Below are 19,249 nucleotides of genomic sequence, written 5' to 3'. Positions count from 1 at the left end.
GGACAGATGTAGAAGTGCTACAATGATCATTTGGAACTGGCCAGACCTCATGTAGCTGGAAAGTCTTAGCTGACAATCTGAACTTGTATATACAATTATGTCAATAATAGCCAATATAGCTTAACAAATGTATTTAGTTTCTAAAATATGACCGTATCATATACAAATCTACCAGGACAGAATTACCATATTGGCCAATTACTTTTTAACCAAAAGGAACAGAAAAAAAGAGAAACAACTAAACTTTATGGGTAAATGTTTTTTTTCTGTAAACACAATAAACCTTCAAACTTCTGAACAAGACAAGATATTCAGCACAAATAATAGTTTATTGTCATCTTAGTTTCCCAGCCAAAATGGAATTTACATTTTCAAAATTTAAGGTCACAACCCACAGCTTTTTGGTATACTTTTTCAGGTGCCAAGTGGTTCCACGAGGACTTCATGTCTCTTCAGAGTTTGGGCAAAAATCTGTATGGTCTTCCATTATGTTTTGATACACAGCAGTAATCAGAAAGTTCCTTTCTTTTCTTCATTGGAGATCATCCGTTCTTTTGGACAGCAGGCTGTGCAACAAAACCCCAGCTGCTACAGACACGTTGAGAGAGTCGATCCCAGGCACAAGATCTCTTCCTGCTGGGATGGTGAGCAGCATGTCGCACAACTTGAGCAGGTTCTGCGACAATCCTGGTCCCTCACCACCAAACAGCAGTAGGGTGGGTCTGGTCATCTTAAAGTCTAAACACTGGACAATAGGAGTCTGGACAGTCCGCCCTTCTGCTCCAACAGTTCCCACCACCTGCCAGCCCTGCGCCAACTTTCCACGGACCAGGTCCTCTAGGCTCTCGAACCCATACACGCCCATAACCTCCATAACCCCGGAGCTAGCCTTGCTGACCGCAGGGGTTAAAGGACAACTCCTTTGGATACTGCTTCCGACGAGGTCCACTCCAAGGTAATATGCAGTCCGCAAGATAGCACCCAGATTCATCGGGTCCTGGACTTGATCCAGAATGAGCCATAGAGGAGTTTTTTTGCTCCCCCTACTTTTTATAGAGTCTTCAGTTAGAAAGGTTAGGGGACTGGCTTTGAGACACACACCCTGATGGACTTTTCCACCACTCATCCGTTGCAGATCAGCCTGGGTGACACGCTGGACTCGGACTCCTCTCTGATGGGCCTCATGGCACACCTGTTGGACAGAAGTCCTCTGAGAGTCCTCATCTTTCACAAACAGTTTATAGAACTTTCTCCTGCCCTGGGTTAACGCCAGCATACATGGACTCACGCCATACAGTCCCTCAAATGGGTATGGTTCACCATCTTTGTGGGTCTTGACTCTCAGTGCCGGGTCCTCCCGAGACAACCCCTGTACTTCAGGGGACACTCTGACCTCGCGCGTACTCCATTGATTCTGCATCTTCTGAGATTTAATCTGGGTCATTTTCTCTTTCCACGTTTCCAGTTTTTGAGTTGGTCTTGGTCTCTTGATCACGACGTCGCTCGTCTCGCGAAAAAGCGCAGGTTCTGGACGGTACCGAAACAACCCACTGGTTCTACACAACTGGTTCTGCCGAGTCCGATTAAAGAAAGTCCTAATAAACATGTTGCAACAGTGTCGAGAACGTTGAAATCACTTGTATTATTATTAAGTAATTTACTTTCCGTCGTTACGTTCCCTGATCACGACAAAGTGCACATGTCCGGAGGTTTGTCACAATGCTTCCGCCGGAAAGGCAGGAAGGTCGGTCACTAAAGGGTAAAGTACAAAATAAAAGCACTCAAATATTAAGTGAGAATATTTTGAAAATGTCTCATAAATAAATGATGTGGTTTGAACTTGTCTAGTTTGCGAGGGGGCCTTCTGGGTGTTTGAACATATATTGAATTTGATAATCCCCAATCTTTCCAGTCTGTGCTCACCATCTCGCAAATTATCTCGAAAGGCAAAAAATCTGTCGTCACTTCCCGGAAGTGAAATTATCCCAACACGGAAGTGCCTAGAAAGAAAACAAATATATCTGGATATCGTCAAACAGAAAAGAAACAAGGCGCCCTGACATTTTATATTAGCGGTCACGGAAGACATTGATCGAGTTGTCGACGACAGTTTGTCAAGGTAAGATCACGAGGTGGCTCGTCTGCTTTGGAGCTACAACTGACGAAACTGGCTCAGACGGGACTATATGAGGCCTCTGGTCACATAACTGAGGGCTGAGTAATCGACTTTTTAATAACTCAATTCTGTTTTTCCACATCATCATATGACAAACTAAGGTCGTTTTTGGTGTAAAACCTAATAAAAAATACTATCTATTGAGCTCTATTTAATTTCTTTAGGATTTTGATCACAACAGATTTACCTTCGATTTTTGATGAGTCATTTCCTCAATTCTAACAATTCCTATGTTTTTGTTTCTATAAACTGTTCCTCATATATGTTTCTTTCTAAAGAATATTTTAATGTTGAACCTTAGGTTTAACAAATTAAAAGGCCAAGTTAAAGAAACAAGCTGAAATACCTTATGTTTAATGTCGGTTGCTTTGGATACAAATGTCCTAAATGGACCGTGATGTATTATCAATGTCTTCTTTAGTTAATCATATAATGGCCAACATCAAAGACGCTGTTTTTATTTATTGTTATTGTTTATTTTATGTGGAGGGTATTTAAAATACATACATTACTTTAATTTTGTTTCTAATATCTTGGTCATAACATTAATTGATGTATAAGTATGTAAGTCATTTATATTTTTAGAGCGCTTTCAAGATTAGGGTCACAAAGCGCTTAAACAATCAAAACAATACCCAATAAAATATATACTTAAAAGGTCAAGATAACACCGAAACCAACAGAGAAATCTTAGAAAATCAAGGAAAAGCCTGCATAAATAAAAATGTCTTGAGATGTTTCTTGTCAGTAGTTTTTATTTGTGAAGCAACTTTCGCAGACCAGGGTCTCTCCTCTGGTCCGGAAGCTTGTTCGGTCACAGACATATACACTGTACATCAATGTGTAAAAGTTGGGGCATGAAGGAATGTTCAAAGCCGCTTCAAAGCCGCTTCAAAGGGTTGATAAGGAGGTTATAGAGTGAAATATAAAATTGTGAACTAAGGAAGGACAAAAAAGATCCGTTTTGGCTATTTATGTATTACAAATATTGTTTTTTGTATTGTGATGGGAAAGTGTTGAAAAGAGTTAAGTAAGATTCCTAACCTGACAACTATTACCTATTTCAGGGTGTCTTCTGTGAATCGTTTATTCTATAATAAGTGTTGTTGTTGGGTGTTGTTTGTTCTACTGTTATATCACTCTCCGCCTTAAAAACAACTGTTGCTGCACTCTTGTGATGGTAAGTGAATCCTGCCTTTTATTCACTAGTGTATTAACCACTGGTTTCAGATGGAGTGGCTCTTTGGAAAAAGGAAGACTCCAGAGCAGATGCTGCGTCAGAACCAGCGAGCTCTGAATAAGGCCATGAGAGAACTCGACCGGGAGAGGAGTAAACTGGAACAACAGGAAAAGAAGATCATCGCTGACATCAAGAAGATGGCCAAGCAGGGACAGATGGTACATTTGTTTGGTTTTAGTCAGATTCAGAGAGAAATAGGATTTAGCAAATGTATTTTGTTATTTTGACTCATTAATTTCCACCTTCTACCACCACTTTTTTTAATTTCCTTCATCTATTTCTGACACTCTGAATTCCTTCCTTACTGCTCACTATCTGCTTTCCTTGATACCAGGACGCTGTGAAGATCATGGCGAAGGATTTGGTGCGTACAAGACGATACGTGAAGAAGTTCATCCTGATGAAAGCCAACATCCAAGCAGTCAGTCTAAAGATCCAGACCCTTAAGTCCAACAACAGCATGGCTCAGGCCATGAAGGGAGTGACGAAAGCGATGTCCACCATGAACAGACAGGTCAGTACGTCATGAAGAAGTGTGAGGGTATGTTTGTGTAATGGGTTCTGAGGCTCACAGGTACTTATGTGTATGTGTCATGAAAAGAGGTGTTGATCTTTGACCCCTGTCTCTCCCTTTGCAGCTGAAGCTTCCTCAGATTCAGAAGATCATGATGGAGTTCGAGAAGGAAAGTGAGATCATGGACATGAAGGAGGAGATGATGAACGATGCCATCGATGATGCCATGGGAGATGAAGACGATGAGGATGAATCGTAAGTGTCACCAAGACAACCATCACTGTTCTGGAACAAAACTATATTTTAGTATTTTTAGAAGTACATTAGATAATTGGTTGGTGAGAAATTAAAACTAAAAGGGAGTGGAATAGAACTAGAAGTGCGTGCGTGCGTGCGTGCGTGCGTGCGTGCGTGTGTGTAGAAGTATAGAATTACTCATTTTTGCTGTATTCGTTTTTCGTTTCTTCTCTGACCTCAGTCAAAAAATGCATGTGACCCAGGACTAGTATACCTCATTTTGACTGAGCCCCATCTTCTCTTTTACAGTGACGCCATTGTGTCTCAGGTTCTGGATGAACTGGGCCTCAATCTGTCTGATGAGTTGTCAAGTAAGAGCAGTTTCCAGGTTATAATATGACGGCTAAACAAATGTCCCCTGACATCACCACACATGTTGCTTTCAGATCTTCCAACCACTGGCGGGACTCTGTCGGTAGCGGGTGCAAAGAAAGGAGAGTCTCAGGCGGCGCACGCTGATGCCGACGCAGATCTGGAGGACCGACTCAACAGGCTGCGGAAAGAGTGAGAACGTTTTCACAAACGTACTCGGCTGTCATGTTGTCATGCTGTCAGAGTTTGTTATGATGGGTTTTGTTGTGATGTATTTTATGAAACAAAAAGCATCCTTTGGGTCACTTCTTTTGTATACTGTCATTTAAAATCATATTGAGGGATGATTATTGAGATGTAAGGGAGCCAGGGTTAGCCGTCAATCACAACACGCGAATAACTGGAGCTAATTCTGGAGATGTGAGCTCTGCACTGATCCTGGTGGAGGCATCGGTACAAGTGCCTCAGTAATATGTTAATAGACACGACGGGCGGACACACAACACTACAGAATGCAGACGACATGATGGAACAAACTGGCGCAGCCTACCTGGCAAAGGATCTTTGAGCAAATGGTGCCTGTTTTGGAATCGTTTCACAACATTAGTTAACATTTTGTCTGAAGTCATGAGTCTTAAAGTTGATGCACAGGGAGCTGTAGCCTCATTACTGCTTTGACTTTAAATACTTTCTTGAAATAAAAAATCCTTCATTCTACTAAAACAAACAAATCCAGAGTGTGTTTTGAGCGTATATTAACTTCTGGTTGTTAATTAATGTAACAAAAGCTTTGTTATATCGGCTGACCTAAAATGTCAATATGCAATCTTGGGGTCAGGGTTGTTTTTTTTCTGATTTCAATAAATATTTTTATCCAAATAAAGTTTGTTGAGTGACACAATTGACTGCATTGCCTGAGGACTGTGAATGATTTCAGTTTGGAAGACAAATCTCTATTGCCAGTCAGAACAAAACAGGAATTTTCAGGAACCCTTTTGAGATTTTGGAATCAAAGCAAAAATTGTAAGACGTTTCAGTTTTGACCAAAAATGGTTGGTGATGGTGAGTCAACACTGCCACAATACAATTGAAACAAAAACATGAAACACTAAAGTAAACACTCCAAGATAAAACATGACTCAGATTCACACATCATAGACTTGTTAATTTTATTTTTGAGAATGGAAAACAAATTAATGGACACTAACAACATTAAATAATAAAAAAATAACAGCCATGTTTCTATGTACATTTTTCTGTGGAAACTATGTACAAGAGCCCCTGCCCCTGTTTCATACACTGAAAAGTTGCTTTTGACAAACGAGAGCGTAGCAGGTCCTATGACTATAGCTAACTATATTTTGTGTTCTACTCCGTTCAATCCCAACTGATGGATAAGAGCTGCAGTATTTGGACCTGATGTTTATTAGCCGAAAAAAGCCACAGAAAGTTGGAAGCAGCGAGCTCATGCGGCATGTGGGACATCATGCGGTTTGACTCCAGCAGAGAAATACAGATGCCTCATTTGTCACAAAACAGTTGCAACCGAAATCGGCTCAAGTACAGATTTATTGTTGAACAATCATGCTAAGAACTCCAGGGGTCTGGATTTAAACAAGGTACAGAACAGTACTGACCAAATGTCCATCCACTCAAAAGCTAAAGATCCAGTTTTTAATCAGGAAGCTCCAGCTGAAGGCCCAGAACATCCACCCCGGCATGATGATGGTGAAGCAGGACAGAGTCAAACATGTCGTCCTAAACATTCAGCTCTTCGCTCCCTAAGGTGGTGGAGAGAGAAATAAAATATGCACCGACAACAGAGCCCCATGAAGAGTGCCGCAGACTTTGCAGATGTCGATGATGACTCATTTCACTTTCGACACGTCCTGTGTGGAGTTTGTTTTTTGGGAACTTCAATGCGACAGCGGCTACGTTCATCCAGCCAGGGAAGCTCAAAGTTCCTAGAGGAAAGATGGAATGTAACAGATCAAATATAAATCCTTTCCAGCAGTTGATCAGTAGCTCTGTGAAGGTTTTTTAAAACGGATGTGTCTAGTTGGGACTTACTGTTGTGTAAGTTTGGGGAGCGGTCGTCCAAACGCTACAACAGGAAGGAAAGGAGTGACCACGATGGCTTCCACTGTAGGATCAAAGATGACCATATGTATGAAAAAAGTACATTTACAAACTCGGTTGGTATCTAGGTCTCACCATCGTCAATGTCAGGGTAGAAGGATGACAGCTCAGGTTCACTCTCCTGTACAATCTTCTTTCTGTTCATCCGCTGCTGCAGACGCTGGAACATTCTTTGCTCTCTGATTCGCTGGATGTCCCACCTGAGGAAGCACAACATGACATTAGAGGATAAAGGCTACATTTGTCAATGCCAGTAAAACGTTTCTTGCCTCTTCCTTCTCTTCTCGTCCAGCTCCAGTTTAGCATGCCGCTTCAGGAACGTGCCGTCATCTAATAACTATATACACGGACAATGTCAAGATACATTCACTTCAAAACGCTCACATTTAGACTCTTCTTACCTCTAGCGGTTCACATGGTGACTCCTCTTCCAGCGGCTCAATATAATTTTCCCGCCATGAGGGAACTGAAGGGCAAAAGGAAGATTTGTTAGTCTTTTTTTTGTTGAGAGCAAGGTGGAAGAAAACATTTTAGAAGACAGATGAATGGAATGACTTCTGCTTAACCTGCAAAAACAATATCATTATCAGAGTTAAAGGAAACGTGAAAAAGATTAGACAGAAACATAGAAAGAAAACGAACAATGCTCCTAAAATATCAGTTAGCTTTATACCTTAAACACAACATTGCTATTCCTATGTTTCATTTACTTACACCAAAACTACAAAATGATCTAATATATATTTACATAGAACATCACTGTTGTATTTCTTATACATGGTGACATTTTAGGTTATGTAGTTTAAAAATGTTGTTCAATATTCTGCAAACAGTCTAATTCACCACACATTATATTTTACTCATACATTATACATTTTGTCTTAGCTCAAATTTGTAACAACTAAACATCGTTCATTAATTCAAGCATTTAAATAGTAACAAATATTAACACTAATAATAACGCATTTGAAAAAAACAAACAGAATAAAAGAATCACAAGAAAACATCTTATTCATAAGAAGTACAATAAGAAGACATTTGAAAATGTGCTTAAAGAGGTTGTGCCTACAACTAGTGGACCTTTAGTGTCTTTGTGGAAAGTGGACTCACTGGCCACCTCCTCCTCCTTCTGGGGGGAAGCCTCTCTGAGAGGTGACATGGGTGGCTGGTTCCAACAGCACAGGTACATCTCTGTGGTGGACATGAAGGGCAAATCTTCTATCTGGCAACCAAGTTCTGACTCCACTTTGATTTGTTGCAGTGAGTCAGTGCTCTCTGGAGTCTCTTTACTGCGGAGCTCCCTAGAGGGGGGAGACCCCGGATGGATATCCGCCTTCTGGGGACTTAGTTTGACACTTTTGCTTCTAGATGACTTCTGGATTTTGGGATCAGTGAAACAAGGTTTCCTGAGCAGAGGAAACAGAGACATCGTTATATTGTTAAGAGCGTTTAGTGTTAATTATCTCTTCAATGTAAAGTTAGTATTTTACCAGCTACTTTCTCATGCCTTGTCACTACTACAACATCTGCAACATTTATTTACCTTTTGTTGCCTTTGCCTCCCCGACTCAGTGTGTGTTGGGAGGAGGGTGTGGTCTGATGAGGGTCATCCCCCTCTAGATCCCAAATGTCCTCCTTGTCTGGGGTCCATGGCTCCAGAGGTTGAAACAGACGTTTGTCACGCGGCGGATCTTTCTTTGTGAGCTGTAGTCGCCGCTCCATGCGCTCAATGCGCGCACGCAGCTAAGACACAAAAAAAACACTGTAAATGTAATGATAAATACAGAATTGCATTTTCAATGTACATTGTGTTGTTTTCTTAATGTAACTTCTCCATATTTGTAGCTATAAACATCATAATATTGATAAAATCTGCTTATAATGAATAAAGGTTAGACTTTACTGTGCCACAGTTTTATAACTACCTTTTAGAAATGTACTAAAGTCTGGCATGTTCTCACCTCACATACCCTCAAAATATCATGTATATTATGAGTGTTATTACTTAGTATTAGATAGATTAGATAACCAGGGTACATTTTTTGTTACTGTGTGTGTCTGTACTGTTGATAAACATGTCTTCTGAGAGTACAGTTTGAAAAAAATGATAGGGACGTTACCGTGTCTTTCTCTGTCTTGAGCTCATCAATTTCCTTGTCTTTGGCCTGCAACTGCTGCTGTTGTTGCTCAATTAGATCCAACTGCAGCAGCAGAATCTGGCGGAGGCAATTAGCCTGGGTATGGGGGTTGGCCGGGGTCTTCCTGATGTTCTTCCACTTGCCCTCAGACGAGAGTTCAATAGAGGCACTCCCCATGATCCCCGGGACGGCCCCCTTAGCACTTTCCTCAGCGTCCTTGGGGTTATTGTTCAGTGCCATCTGATCCATTCTGTCAACGGAGAGGGGTTTACCTTTCACAGGGGTACCCTCACCCCCCATTGGTCTGCCAGGGGACAGAACCCCCACCGTGTTATTGTCTCCTGGAAGTGCTTCAGCAACCGTGGCTGCAAAGGCAACTTTGTTGCTCATGCAAGTCTGGTCTACGTTCCTGGTTCTGCTCGGGATCTTGCCCCCCTGAAAGTCTTCAACATGGGTGCCCAAGTCGCACGACTCCCTCCTCCGGCTCACTGGGCTCACAGTCGCTGCACCGACGAGGGTTTTGTCAAAGCCAATGGTGTCGCCTGTGTCCTGCTTGAATACTGCCTGGGTGCTGGAGAACGGCGTCGCTCTCATGCTCATGGCGAGAACCAGAACCACTTTTTCATCCAGCGATGACTTCCCATGTTCCCACTGTCGTCCTAGAGATCGTTCAAAGACACACTTATTTGCGATAACGGGTTCGTTGCAACGGACACATGTACGCGAGCACACTGGTGACTGAAGTGATAAAGTGTTGACTTGTTGTTATGATCCACATGCAGCGGGATAAACCTGCAGCTAAGCTACATTAGCAGAAATGAGCAAACAAATAACTTTGTACTTTTTAGAAAAAGATCGGTTGAGATACGGCAAACGCCGTGTGTCCAGCAATTTTGACACACATTTGACCGAGCGGCAGAGTCGGGAGTGGCTGAGCACGACCTCCATTTTGGTCCGAACCAATTCATGAAAAACAATAACAGCTAGCTAGCTAGCATGCTAGGCTATTACGCATGATTTGCCAGCGAAAGGACTTCGCAATGATCACGTTCAATTGAGCGATAACTACGTTTTAATTCCATTTTCATAACGTGTGACGTTTATGAATCTTACCTCGACTATAAATCCTGGTCACCTGCAGCAGCTTCCATGTTCCCTCTCAAGACTTATTTTAAAGCGCCCACCACTGCGCATGCGTAATGTGTTATTGGGCCATTTGTGTATTCCTTTTTATATTTAAACGCCCGTTTGATATTTACATTTTAAATAGTATGTTTATTTGTTTTTAGTACTATACACATTTTTTGAAACCACACGATCGCCTTCTATCCCAAAATGATAGATTACAAAATATGTGTCCAAGAAGCTACATTTAATGCCCTTTTTTTTAAATACATCTTCCCAATTTCTTTTATTCTTTGTCATGGATTCATAAAAAAAAAGTTAAAATTCTATTTTTCTTCTAATGGTACGAGGCTGCAATACTCGCCTGACCAGCAGGTGGCCCTGTTTATCGAGCTGCGTTAGTCCGTGACGTCACATCCCTCGTTGCGAATAACACTTCTAGCACTATTTCCGCATCAGACTCATAAACACAGACATCACATATGTATTCTGACCCAATGTAAAATGATCGAGGAACCTTTGACAAATATAAATAATTAGTTAAACTCCTTTGTATTTAGGTGAGAGCAGCAGACAGGTCAGTACCCGTTTAAGACAATAACAACTGTCACAGTTGTGTCAAGTAAACAAACTAAATGTTTATTAACTTGTCAACAGGAAGCCAAAATGCATCGCAGAGGTGTCGGTGCAGGTGCTATTGCTAAGAAGAAATTGGCAGAGGTGAGAGAAATTTTAATTTAGTTTAACTGTGACAGTAAGCTGTTAAATTAAGAAATACGAATAGTGTTTGAATAAATTCATTGTTTTCTTCTTCGTGTATACAGGCAAAATACAAAGTGAAAGGAAATGTACTAGCAGAAGACCAAATTGTTCAGGTAAAAACTCTTAATAAAATGAATTTGCCTTTAAGCTCATCTCAGATTTGTTATAACAGTGCAATTACACTAATAGCCTCAGCTAAAGAACACTTTTTTATCAAGGATCAAGTGTGTAAAGTTTTTTCCTATCTGTCCCCACGCAAGATGTCTAAACAGCTGGAGACATTCAAGTCGAACCTGGAAGAATTTGCCAGCAAGCACAAACAAGAAATTCGCAGAAATTCTCGGTTTAGGGTCCAGTTCCAGGAAATGTGTGCCAACATAGGAGTGGATCCACTGGCCTGTAAGTCCACCTAACAAAGATTATGGTGATCAGAGATGATGTCATAGACAATAACAACTCACTGTGATTCCAGCTGGAAAAGGGTTTTGGTCAGAAATGCTTGGAGTAGGAGACTTTTACTACGAACTTGGCGTTCAGATCATTGAAGTTTGTCTGGCACTCAAACACAGAAATGGAGGTTTGCTCTCTTCCTCACCACAATCACACCAAAGCACACTTTTTAATCCTGTCATCTTACTCAGGTCTGATGAAACTGGACGAGCTTCATGTCCGAGTGTTGAAGAGTCGAGGAAAATATGCCCAGGACGTCAGTCAGTGAGTGCCATGAATTAACAGTATTATCCTGTCATGTCAAATGACATTTGAAAGATGACGTGTTTTCTCCGCTGCAGAGATGATCTCGTTCGTGCGATAAAGAAGTTGAAAGTGATGGGCAGCGGTTTTGGGATGATTCCGGTTGGAGGATCTTACCTGGTGCAGTCGGTACCAGCAGAACTGAACATGGACCATACAGTGGTCCTGCAGCTGGCTGAGGTAAAGCACCGTCTCAGATAATAGTATCACTTTAACAAAAAATGTTTTAATCCCAATACAAGTTTTATATATATTTTTAAGAGAAGTGGCTTAATGGTGGCTGTAAATAACTTTTTTCTTGATGATGTTGATGATTGTGTCTTTGCAGAAAAAAGGTTTCGTGACAGTCACAGAGATCAAGGATCATTTGAAGTGGGAGAAGGAACGAGCATCACACGTTGTGGTCAGTCCTTTAAATCATTCAGTCGGCTTGTATTTCAGGGTTACGAACCATACATTGAATTTATCTTCATTTAGTCATTCTTTTTACATTGTCTCTGCTTTAAACTGACTTCACAGCATCAAACTGGTAAAAACTGCTGCATCCTGAGCCTGATCCTTGTTAAAGAGTTTCTCGTCCGTCTCTCCAGGACCACTTGCTGAAAGAAGGTCTTGCCTGGCTGGACTCTCAGGCCCCCGAAGAACCTCAGTACTGGCTTCCCGCACTGTTTTCGGAACTCTCCTCCCGAGATGTTACCCCGGAGGAAGCAAATCAGATGACACCGTGAGGACGCTATCCGGGGTCAACACTGGAGTCATGGTCAGGGCTGGACAAAGGATCACCAAAACAGTGATGAGACTCACCGTTAGAACTGTCTCTCTGCTACAGAGGTCCAGTCATGTGACATCAACTACATTCAACGTTGGATTTTTCTTTCACTATGTTTGAGGGACGATCAAAGAAACTCAGTTTATCCTCTGATTTCCTCCGACGAACTCTACTCTTTTGCTGCCTGAATCAGATATACTTACTAGTAAAATGTTATATTCATTTGGTATACAGATCAACTGTTTCCTCCCTCAATAAAATCACGCTATTTTACTTTCCTTTTACTAATACTTTTATTGCCAGTGTTGTAAACACAACAACGGATTTCTTTGTGGTGGTGGTGGTACAGAATAAATGAATGAAATAAGAAAACACAAATAATAAGCAATAGGAAAACAGAACCAAGCACCAAGACAGACCTTCTGCTGCACCTACTTAAAATAATGAAAAACTGAATCACAAATACAGACAATTAAGCTTAGAGAGAACTGAGAGCCCCGAGTATAGCTGAGTAACCACATGTGGAACATGAACATAAACTCCACACAGAAGGAACAAGGTTTCCTGCAAGAGTCGAATGAAGTTAAGAGTCAAACCTGTGACGCAGCACTAACCACTGCTCTACTATGTTGCCTTTATTTCATTTTCCATTATTTTTCAATTTTTACAATTTCCTTTAAATGGGACTAAAAACTTCAAAGTATGTTGTGAATTAAGTTTTGTAAACTTGGTGAAATTTAAGTAACAGCTTGCAAATTAAATGTAAAAAAAAAACAAAAATGCTCTAAATAAAAGACCTCAATTGTTCATTGTGGCTGTAGACGTGGTCTTCAAAGGCCCCCTGGTCCACATGGTCACACAGTTGCAAGCAGAAGGGACAAACACTGTGGCTGTTCTCGTGTTGCTCCAGTTGCTGTTGGGTGATGCCAGGGAATTTCTCCTGACAGTAACGACACTCCAGAACCTACACAGACATCCAACACGGGAAGAAGATGCAAAAGATGGATTAGATTTGCAACTCTAACTCTAAGAGAGAACCCATCCACCCAATGGAGAAAACTAATTTCATCTTCTTTATCTTGCACATTAATAATGATTTTTTAAAAGTAGAAATAACAATTAGCATTGTGTGTGTGAGGTAAATATTAAATTAGTTGCTGAGAAATACAGATAATATGTGATTTAGGTCACAGTGAAAAAATGCTGTTAGTATTCGTTGTTATATAAATAAGATAACATTCACCTTATTTACCTTAAGAGCACAGCAAAAACTAACCTCACTCACCTCCTCGTCCTCTTCTGTATCTTCAGTGATCGCTGTCACCCCCACTTAAAAACGTAATGAATTAAAAGATAAAGATACATTAAAAACAAATGTGAAACAATCCTTTGTGTTGTTTCTCACCAGTGTTGTCAGCATCATCTGTCGCTTGTGTCTCCTGCAGTGGCAGATCCTTATTGTACGAGGCGGAATCCTCCTTGTTGTCCAGCAGCTCGGGCGGGATGGCGGGGGCGACAGGAAACTCGTCGTGTGCTTCGTGCAACACCTGCATGTCATCAAGAATGTGCTGCAGGACCAGTTGGATTTGGTTTGGAGAGAGAAAACTCTACCTCGCTCTGACTGATCAGCTCCTTATTCTGACGCTGGAGGAAAAGGATCATGTCGTCTTTGTCCTGGATCAGTTCATTCTTTACCACAATTATTTCCTGAATTTCCTTGAGTTTTCTCTGTAAAATTCCCATGTTTTACTGTTATTTCCTTTTTTTAAAAGTAAAACAATGAATTAAAATATACATGAAATAAACAAATGCCTGCTTTATGCAACAATAAATACAATCTTGAAGTATTTTCATTACTTATTTAAAAAATATTGAAGCCGTAATCGTATCAGAAGCTTTTTGAAGTCAAATCTTAATCAGTTCAGTAAGACATTTACAATCCTTGTCACGGTTGACAAATAAATAATTATCAATTACACTTCCCAACTAAGTGGACCTGGAAACATTACAAAAAAGGGAAAAAACACTTGGAACATGAAAGGATGAAAACTCAACAAACAGACTGACAGATCCAGATATGTTGACAATCTTTGGCCCAGATTTCGAATCCAACACATCGGTATTGTACCTTCAAACGCTGAGATTCTTCATCAAACCCTTCGGCTGAATGTATCAACTTGTTGTTCTCAGCCTGGAGCAGCTCAAGCTTGCGCTCCACGTCAACTATCTCTGCGTCCTTCTGAAGGAGCTGCTCCTGGAGAACACAACGTTCAGACGTCAGCTGTGGTTCCAGCCGCTCAGACACAAGAACACACCTGCAGGGAGGTGATGTCGTCCTCGAGTCTTCTGACAGAAGTGCTGAGGGTTTCATTCTCATCTCTGGCCTGATCTCTCTGAGCCTTCAGCTCATCTCTCTCTCTCAGGGTTTCTTTTATTTGCTCCTGAGATCAAAGTAACTTTATTATAAATATATATTTTCAAATGAAGCTCTCAGAACTGGTTTTAATTTCGGTACCTTTGTGTAAACGACCAGCACGTCGTCTTCAATGCTGCTGTCAGGGGTGGACTCGTCCGGGGTTCTGAAGGAGAACGGCATGCTGGCTCCGCACATGTGGCCAGAGCTGTCCAAGTAACAGAACTGGTAGGAGTTCTCTTGGTCTTGAGGCAGGTGGAAACCTATAGGAAAGAGACAGAGATCGAGACCAGAACCAGGATTGGATCCTCATGAAAACGGTTTGGTATGAAAATAAAGCATTCAAAGGGCAAAAGATGATTAAAAAAGCACTACAGGTTTATGATGAAACCGTATATATATGACGACCCGACGCAGAAACTGGGAAGGAAAACCTGCGCTGTGTCTCAAATCGCATACTAGCGTACTCAAAGTTAGTATTTTTAGTGCGTTAGTGCGTCTCAATTCATAGTATGCGAAATTGAATGCGCCATGCACACTAAATTGGCACTAAAACGCCCACAAAACGAAATATGGTTCAATGGAAACTAACCACCCTAAACGCCATCTTAGTGACGTTTTAAACGGAAGTTATGTCATATATATATGCATATATATTCATATACTTACAGGTGCATTTTCAGCAGCAGTAGGAGGACGAAACATCAACATACCAGCTTAAATATCTCGCGAATATTTAGTTTCTCATATTTTTTCTTCATTTCTTCTTCCAAAGTTGCAAAATGTGCTGCCAGCAGGTGTCATGATAGCGTTCCAACAGCTGGTTGCAACCATCGTTAAATATAAGTAGAAGAAGAAGCTGTTGCGTCATTTCAGGTTAGTGTGTAGCAGCAGTGTTTGATTTGAGACATACTATCTGTGGAGAATTTGCGTACTAGTTAATACGTACACTATCCTGATGCATACTAACTTCTAGTATACTAAGAGAAGTATACGATTTGAGGCAGTGTCATTATTTTCGGAGTCCACTAGATGGCAGCCTCTGCAATTTTTTCCATTATGAAAAACTTTTCTAAGGAAACATCAGATCATTTTAAAGTGATGGCGCTTCCTATTGACCTGTAAAAAATGACACTGCTTCATGAAGCTTCATCCGCCGATCACTTACTAGAATGTTCAGAGCCAGAGTTACAGCATAGCAATCTATAATGGTGACAATATATTTTGGGTTAATTCTCAGAATTCTCTTTGAATGAATCACCTTTAAAAACCGCCTCCCTGCTCACGGCCTCATCTGACCTCTCCACGCTCATGTCCGTCCAGACGAAGGTGTAATAATCACTCTTATTGATCCATCCCACCTGTCAATCATTCGCGATGCATTAAATAGAGTGGATTCCAAACACATTGAAGACGCACCTTGAACAGCCCGATCCAGTCCCTGGAGGTGGGCATGAAGTCCGGGGGGATGGTGTAGCGGCAGGAGACATCCCTGGAAGGAGGGTAAGAACAAGGGACGTCCAAGAACACCACGTTGGCGATGGTGTGAGTGGATGCATCTTTGCTGGAGGTCTCCATGCTGCACACAGACCAGAGATCAGAGGTGATACTGGACTCTACCTTATGATGTCCATGCTGCGTCGAGATTGTTTTTCTGCATTCGGAAGTCTCAGTTTACGCCTAAAAATAAATTTAAAGTCCCACAACCTGAAGTAAGAACATCAATACGATGATATATACAAGAAAGAAAGTTTCTAAAGAGGCATTTTATTAGTTTGGAACATTTTTTACATAACATGATGAAACCGAAAGTGAAAAAAATCCAAAATAAAACCTTCCATGTTAACAAAAAAATGTTTCTGATAGAGCTAAAGACGGGTTACAATGAAGACCATACATGTGAAAGTAACTTACACGCTTGACCAGTTTACGCGAACCTCGTCCGGTCTCAACGACACTTCGGCCGTGATGCCTTCAGGTGTCGTTCGAAAACTACAGTATCATAAAGGATCACATGACGATGGTATTGATATTTAATTACATATTTTATCATGTGTTATAATACATGCTTATTCAGACTAATGACTTAAAAAACGTCTCGACAATTTATAATCGTGTTTTAACTAATTGATGTGATTGATTTTTTTTCTCCAGATTATTTCCGTTTATACGTATTATTTCTATTTTATTTTCAGATATGGCAGGTATATCAATAGTCACATTATGTTTTAAATCGTTTAATAGTGTTCTTGGTAGAGCAATAAACCTTTCGAGGCAAATGCTCTTGACTTGACGACCACAGGAGGGCAGTAGAGTAAAAGAAAGATATACTGCTCAGTCTATGCTCGAACCTCATTCATCTTTGCATTTACGTTCATTTTAATGTTTTCTTTACTTCCTTCTAGGTGTAGCCTGAGGAGGATCCAGAGTAGTACTAATAGAATGTGAAACAGCTTCTTTTTTCTCAGCTGTCCGACTGACATGCAGTCGTCAATGTCATCCAATAACTAGTGAATGAAACGAAAATGAAATCCTTGCATCCATGAATTCAAGCATATTTTAAGCGGGATATTTGTGATCTAGTTTCTTAGATATGGAAAATCATTGGATTTTGTTTTTCTTTTTGCACCAGAGTCTCCTTGAAGGCATGATGCCACTTAATAGTGCTGCAGCATGAATAACTCAGTTGTCATTTGAATAAAAAAATAAAATCCCTAAGATTTCTACACTTTTTAGAATTTATTTATTAATCACAAATAAAAGACTCAGATGTCCCATAAAGAACTGCAACAGTTAAAGCTCTCGTGACAAGTAATGTTAAAAAGCTGAATGTTTATTCATTACACTGTATTTTTAATGTTTTATTTCTTTTTTAAAAATCATCCTTTATTAAGGGACAGACTTCTCTGTTGCGTTAAAAAGAAAAAAGAGTATTTTACTTCTTTGGGTCTTAATAATCTCCATATCATATTCATATCTGCAATAAATGTCTATATATTGTTAATCACCTCCATCATACAGCAGACAAAAGCAAAAGCAGTGAGTTGTTTACTTTGTGGCTTTCATTAATGCTTAAAGTTGAAGTACAGTATTGAGACGATGTATTGACTAATTGTTTGTGAAAAATGATTTATGCAGTTTGACAGAAATTTATTCAGGTCGAGTGTTATCAGGTGCAGCCCACCCCATCATAGGCCCTGAGGAACCTATAGCGAGTCTCTGGATGCATCACATCTGATTCAATAACCACTTTCTATTCCATTTCATTATAAAAATTGAACCAGATTGTTTAAGAAGACAGTTCCGGGAAGGTGTCTCTAAAGTTGTTGGAAACTATGACGGTATTTTCCGTCTCATCAGGGCCGGGTCTAGACAGGCATGTATGAGGGGGGAGCCACACATCTTGAGGGGGCATTGTGCCAGGCCCCCTCTTGCCCCTGCCTAGACCCGGCCCTGTCTCATATGGGACTAATTCTTAACTTTGCCTGACCTGTAACCACTGAAACAACCCAGAGGGTCTTTGCAAGGCTAACTTTAGCTACTTCACCCACCAACAGTCCTGATGAAAACTTTTTTGCCATGACAACAAACATTCTACACAAGCTCAGGATTGGTCAGTTTATGATCCGGTTCAGATGTTGCCAGGGGAAATATGCTCCACCCTGAATCTCTAGTATACATCCCTGGACGCAGCCATGTCTTTTTATTTTACAATTTTGTTGGAAAAGCTTCTGTACATTAGATTAATTAGAATAGCAGAGTATTGTAAAGTGGAAGAGACAATTAATCAAATCAAAAGGATTCTTAAAGGGAGTCGTGTTACACACTTTTATCTGTGACAAACATACAATAAAACAGCATTTTAAGATAAAACATAGACTCATTTTTTAAAGTGCAATAGTTTAAAGATTAACATTCAATGTACTGTTTTGATTTAATCCAGAAAAATGAAGCTATATTCTGTTAAATTTGTCTCTGTGATGCTCTTGTTGTATAAAAATTCAAGTGCTATTTTTATTTGTATTACTACATTCTAAAATAGAAGATAATGCAAGGTTTGATGTGTATAACCAATTAATACATGTATTTTTAAAAATGTTACTTTAAGTATGAGAATACAGGTATCAAATATATCTATTATTAAATGTATACAGTAAGTGTAATCACATGACAATCATTCACGATCAAGGTTTTAAAATGTATTGCCAACTTAAACAAACCTATTTTGTTATTCTGGAATTTTCTATGATCACAGGATTATATACTGTGATCAGATGATGAGATTAGAAAGTGAATTTAATTGGAAAAAAGCTACAATATAACTCTAAAAAGATGACGTGAACTCGTTTAAGACACTTTCCTCCTGAGTCAAAACATGGACAGAGCAGCTTGTTTTACCTTGTTTAAGTTTTGTTTTTATACTGGTTTTTCCTTGATGATGAAAAAACATATTCATAGTCAATAAATATTAAAATGTTTGGCTCACCCCCTCACAACAGCTACAACTTCTCATGTTGCACATTTGAAAAAGGGTGTGTGTGTGCGTGTGTGTGCATGTGTGTGTGTGTGTGTGTGTGTGTGTTTGTGTGTGTGTGTGTGTGTGTGTGTGTG

At 40.2% G+C, this 19,249-nt stretch overlaps 5 protein-coding genes across 10 annotated transcripts; 2 read left to right on the top strand and 3 right to left on the bottom strand.

Annotated features, from left to right (window-relative positions):
* Positions 1-310: 310 nt before the first annotated feature.
* mrm1 (mitochondrial rRNA methyltransferase 1 homolog (S. cerevisiae)) lies at positions 311-1,710 on the bottom strand. Its single transcript, XM_087783982.1, has one exon. It carries the CDS (start codon positions 1,604-1,606, stop codon positions 533-535), a length of 1,074 nt encoding a protein of 357 aa, XP_087640108.1. The 5' UTR covers positions 1,607-1,710; the 3' UTR covers positions 311-532.
* Positions 1,711-1,980: 270 nt separating this feature from the next.
* On the top strand, positions 1,981-5,449 carry chmp2a (charged multivesicular body protein 2A). The gene is made up of 6 exons (XM_087783981.1): positions 1,981-2,119; positions 3,407-3,574; positions 3,751-3,930; positions 4,055-4,185; positions 4,477-4,538; positions 4,614-5,449. Exons 2-6 carry the CDS (start codon positions 3,407-3,409, stop codon positions 4,733-4,735), a joined length of 663 nt encoding a protein of 220 aa, XP_087640107.1. The 5' UTR covers positions 1,981-2,119; the 3' UTR covers positions 4,736-5,449.
* A 245-nt stretch (positions 5,450-5,694) lies between these two features.
* On the bottom strand, positions 5,695-10,002 carry msl1b (MSL complex subunit 1b). Of its 2 annotated transcripts, none has more exons than XM_087783978.1 (9): positions 9,930-10,002; positions 8,799-9,475; positions 8,222-8,421; positions 7,759-8,084; positions 7,080-7,144; positions 6,948-7,015; positions 6,754-6,878; positions 6,610-6,682; positions 5,695-6,503 (listed from the first exon to the last, which is right to left on the bottom strand). In XM_087783978.1, exons 2-9 carry the CDS (start codon positions 9,414-9,416, stop codon positions 6,413-6,415), a joined length of 1,566 nt encoding a protein of 521 aa, XP_087640104.1. In that variant the 5' UTR covers positions 9,417-9,475; positions 9,930-10,002; the 3' UTR covers positions 5,695-6,412. The 2 variants fall into 2 exon arrangements, with proteins under 2 accessions (XP_087640104.1, XP_087640105.1); XM_087783979.1 differs by having other exon boundaries at positions 7,789-8,084.
* Positions 10,003-10,363: 361 nt separating this feature from the next.
* On the top strand, positions 10,364-12,503 carry snf8 (SNF8 subunit of ESCRT-II). Its single transcript, XM_087783977.1, has 9 exons — positions 10,364-10,518; positions 10,599-10,661; positions 10,766-10,816; positions 10,964-11,102; positions 11,176-11,280; positions 11,345-11,417; positions 11,495-11,636; positions 11,785-11,859; positions 12,047-12,503. The coding sequence occupies exons 2-9, from the start codon at positions 10,608-10,610 to the stop codon at positions 12,182-12,184; spliced, it is 777 nt and encodes a 258-aa protein (XP_087640103.1). The 5' UTR covers positions 10,364-10,518; positions 10,599-10,607; the 3' UTR covers positions 12,185-12,503.
* On the bottom strand, positions 12,494-16,617 carry calcoco2 (calcium binding and coiled-coil domain 2). 5 transcript variants are annotated; one of them, XM_087783971.1, is made up of 10 exons: positions 16,553-16,617; positions 16,058-16,217; positions 15,900-15,999; positions 14,741-14,901; positions 14,541-14,666; positions 14,354-14,479; positions 13,837-13,953; positions 13,631-13,772; positions 13,502-13,554; positions 12,494-13,189 (listed from the first exon to the last, which is right to left on the bottom strand). In XM_087783971.1, exons 2-10 carry the CDS (start codon positions 16,214-16,216, stop codon positions 13,010-13,012), a joined length of 1,164 nt encoding a protein of 387 aa, XP_087640097.1. In that variant the 5' UTR covers position 16,217; positions 16,553-16,617; the 3' UTR covers positions 12,494-13,009. The 5 variants fall into 5 exon arrangements, with proteins under 5 accessions (XP_087640097.1, XP_087640098.1, XP_087640099.1 ...); XM_087783972.1 differs by having other exon boundaries at positions 13,511-13,554; XM_087783973.1 differs by having other exon boundaries at positions 13,502-13,542.
* Positions 16,618-19,249: the final 2,632 nt, after the last annotated feature.

The sequence above is a fragment of the Callionymus lyra genome, chromosome 2 (assembly GCF_982586985.1).
Source record: "Callionymus lyra chromosome 2, fCalLyr1.hap1.1, whole genome shotgun sequence".
NCBI lineage: Eukaryota > Metazoa > Chordata > Actinopteri > Syngnathiformes > Callionymidae > Callionymus > Callionymus lyra.
Note: the sequence above shows the minus strand (reverse complement) of the source record. Positions and strands in the feature narration are given on the sequence as shown.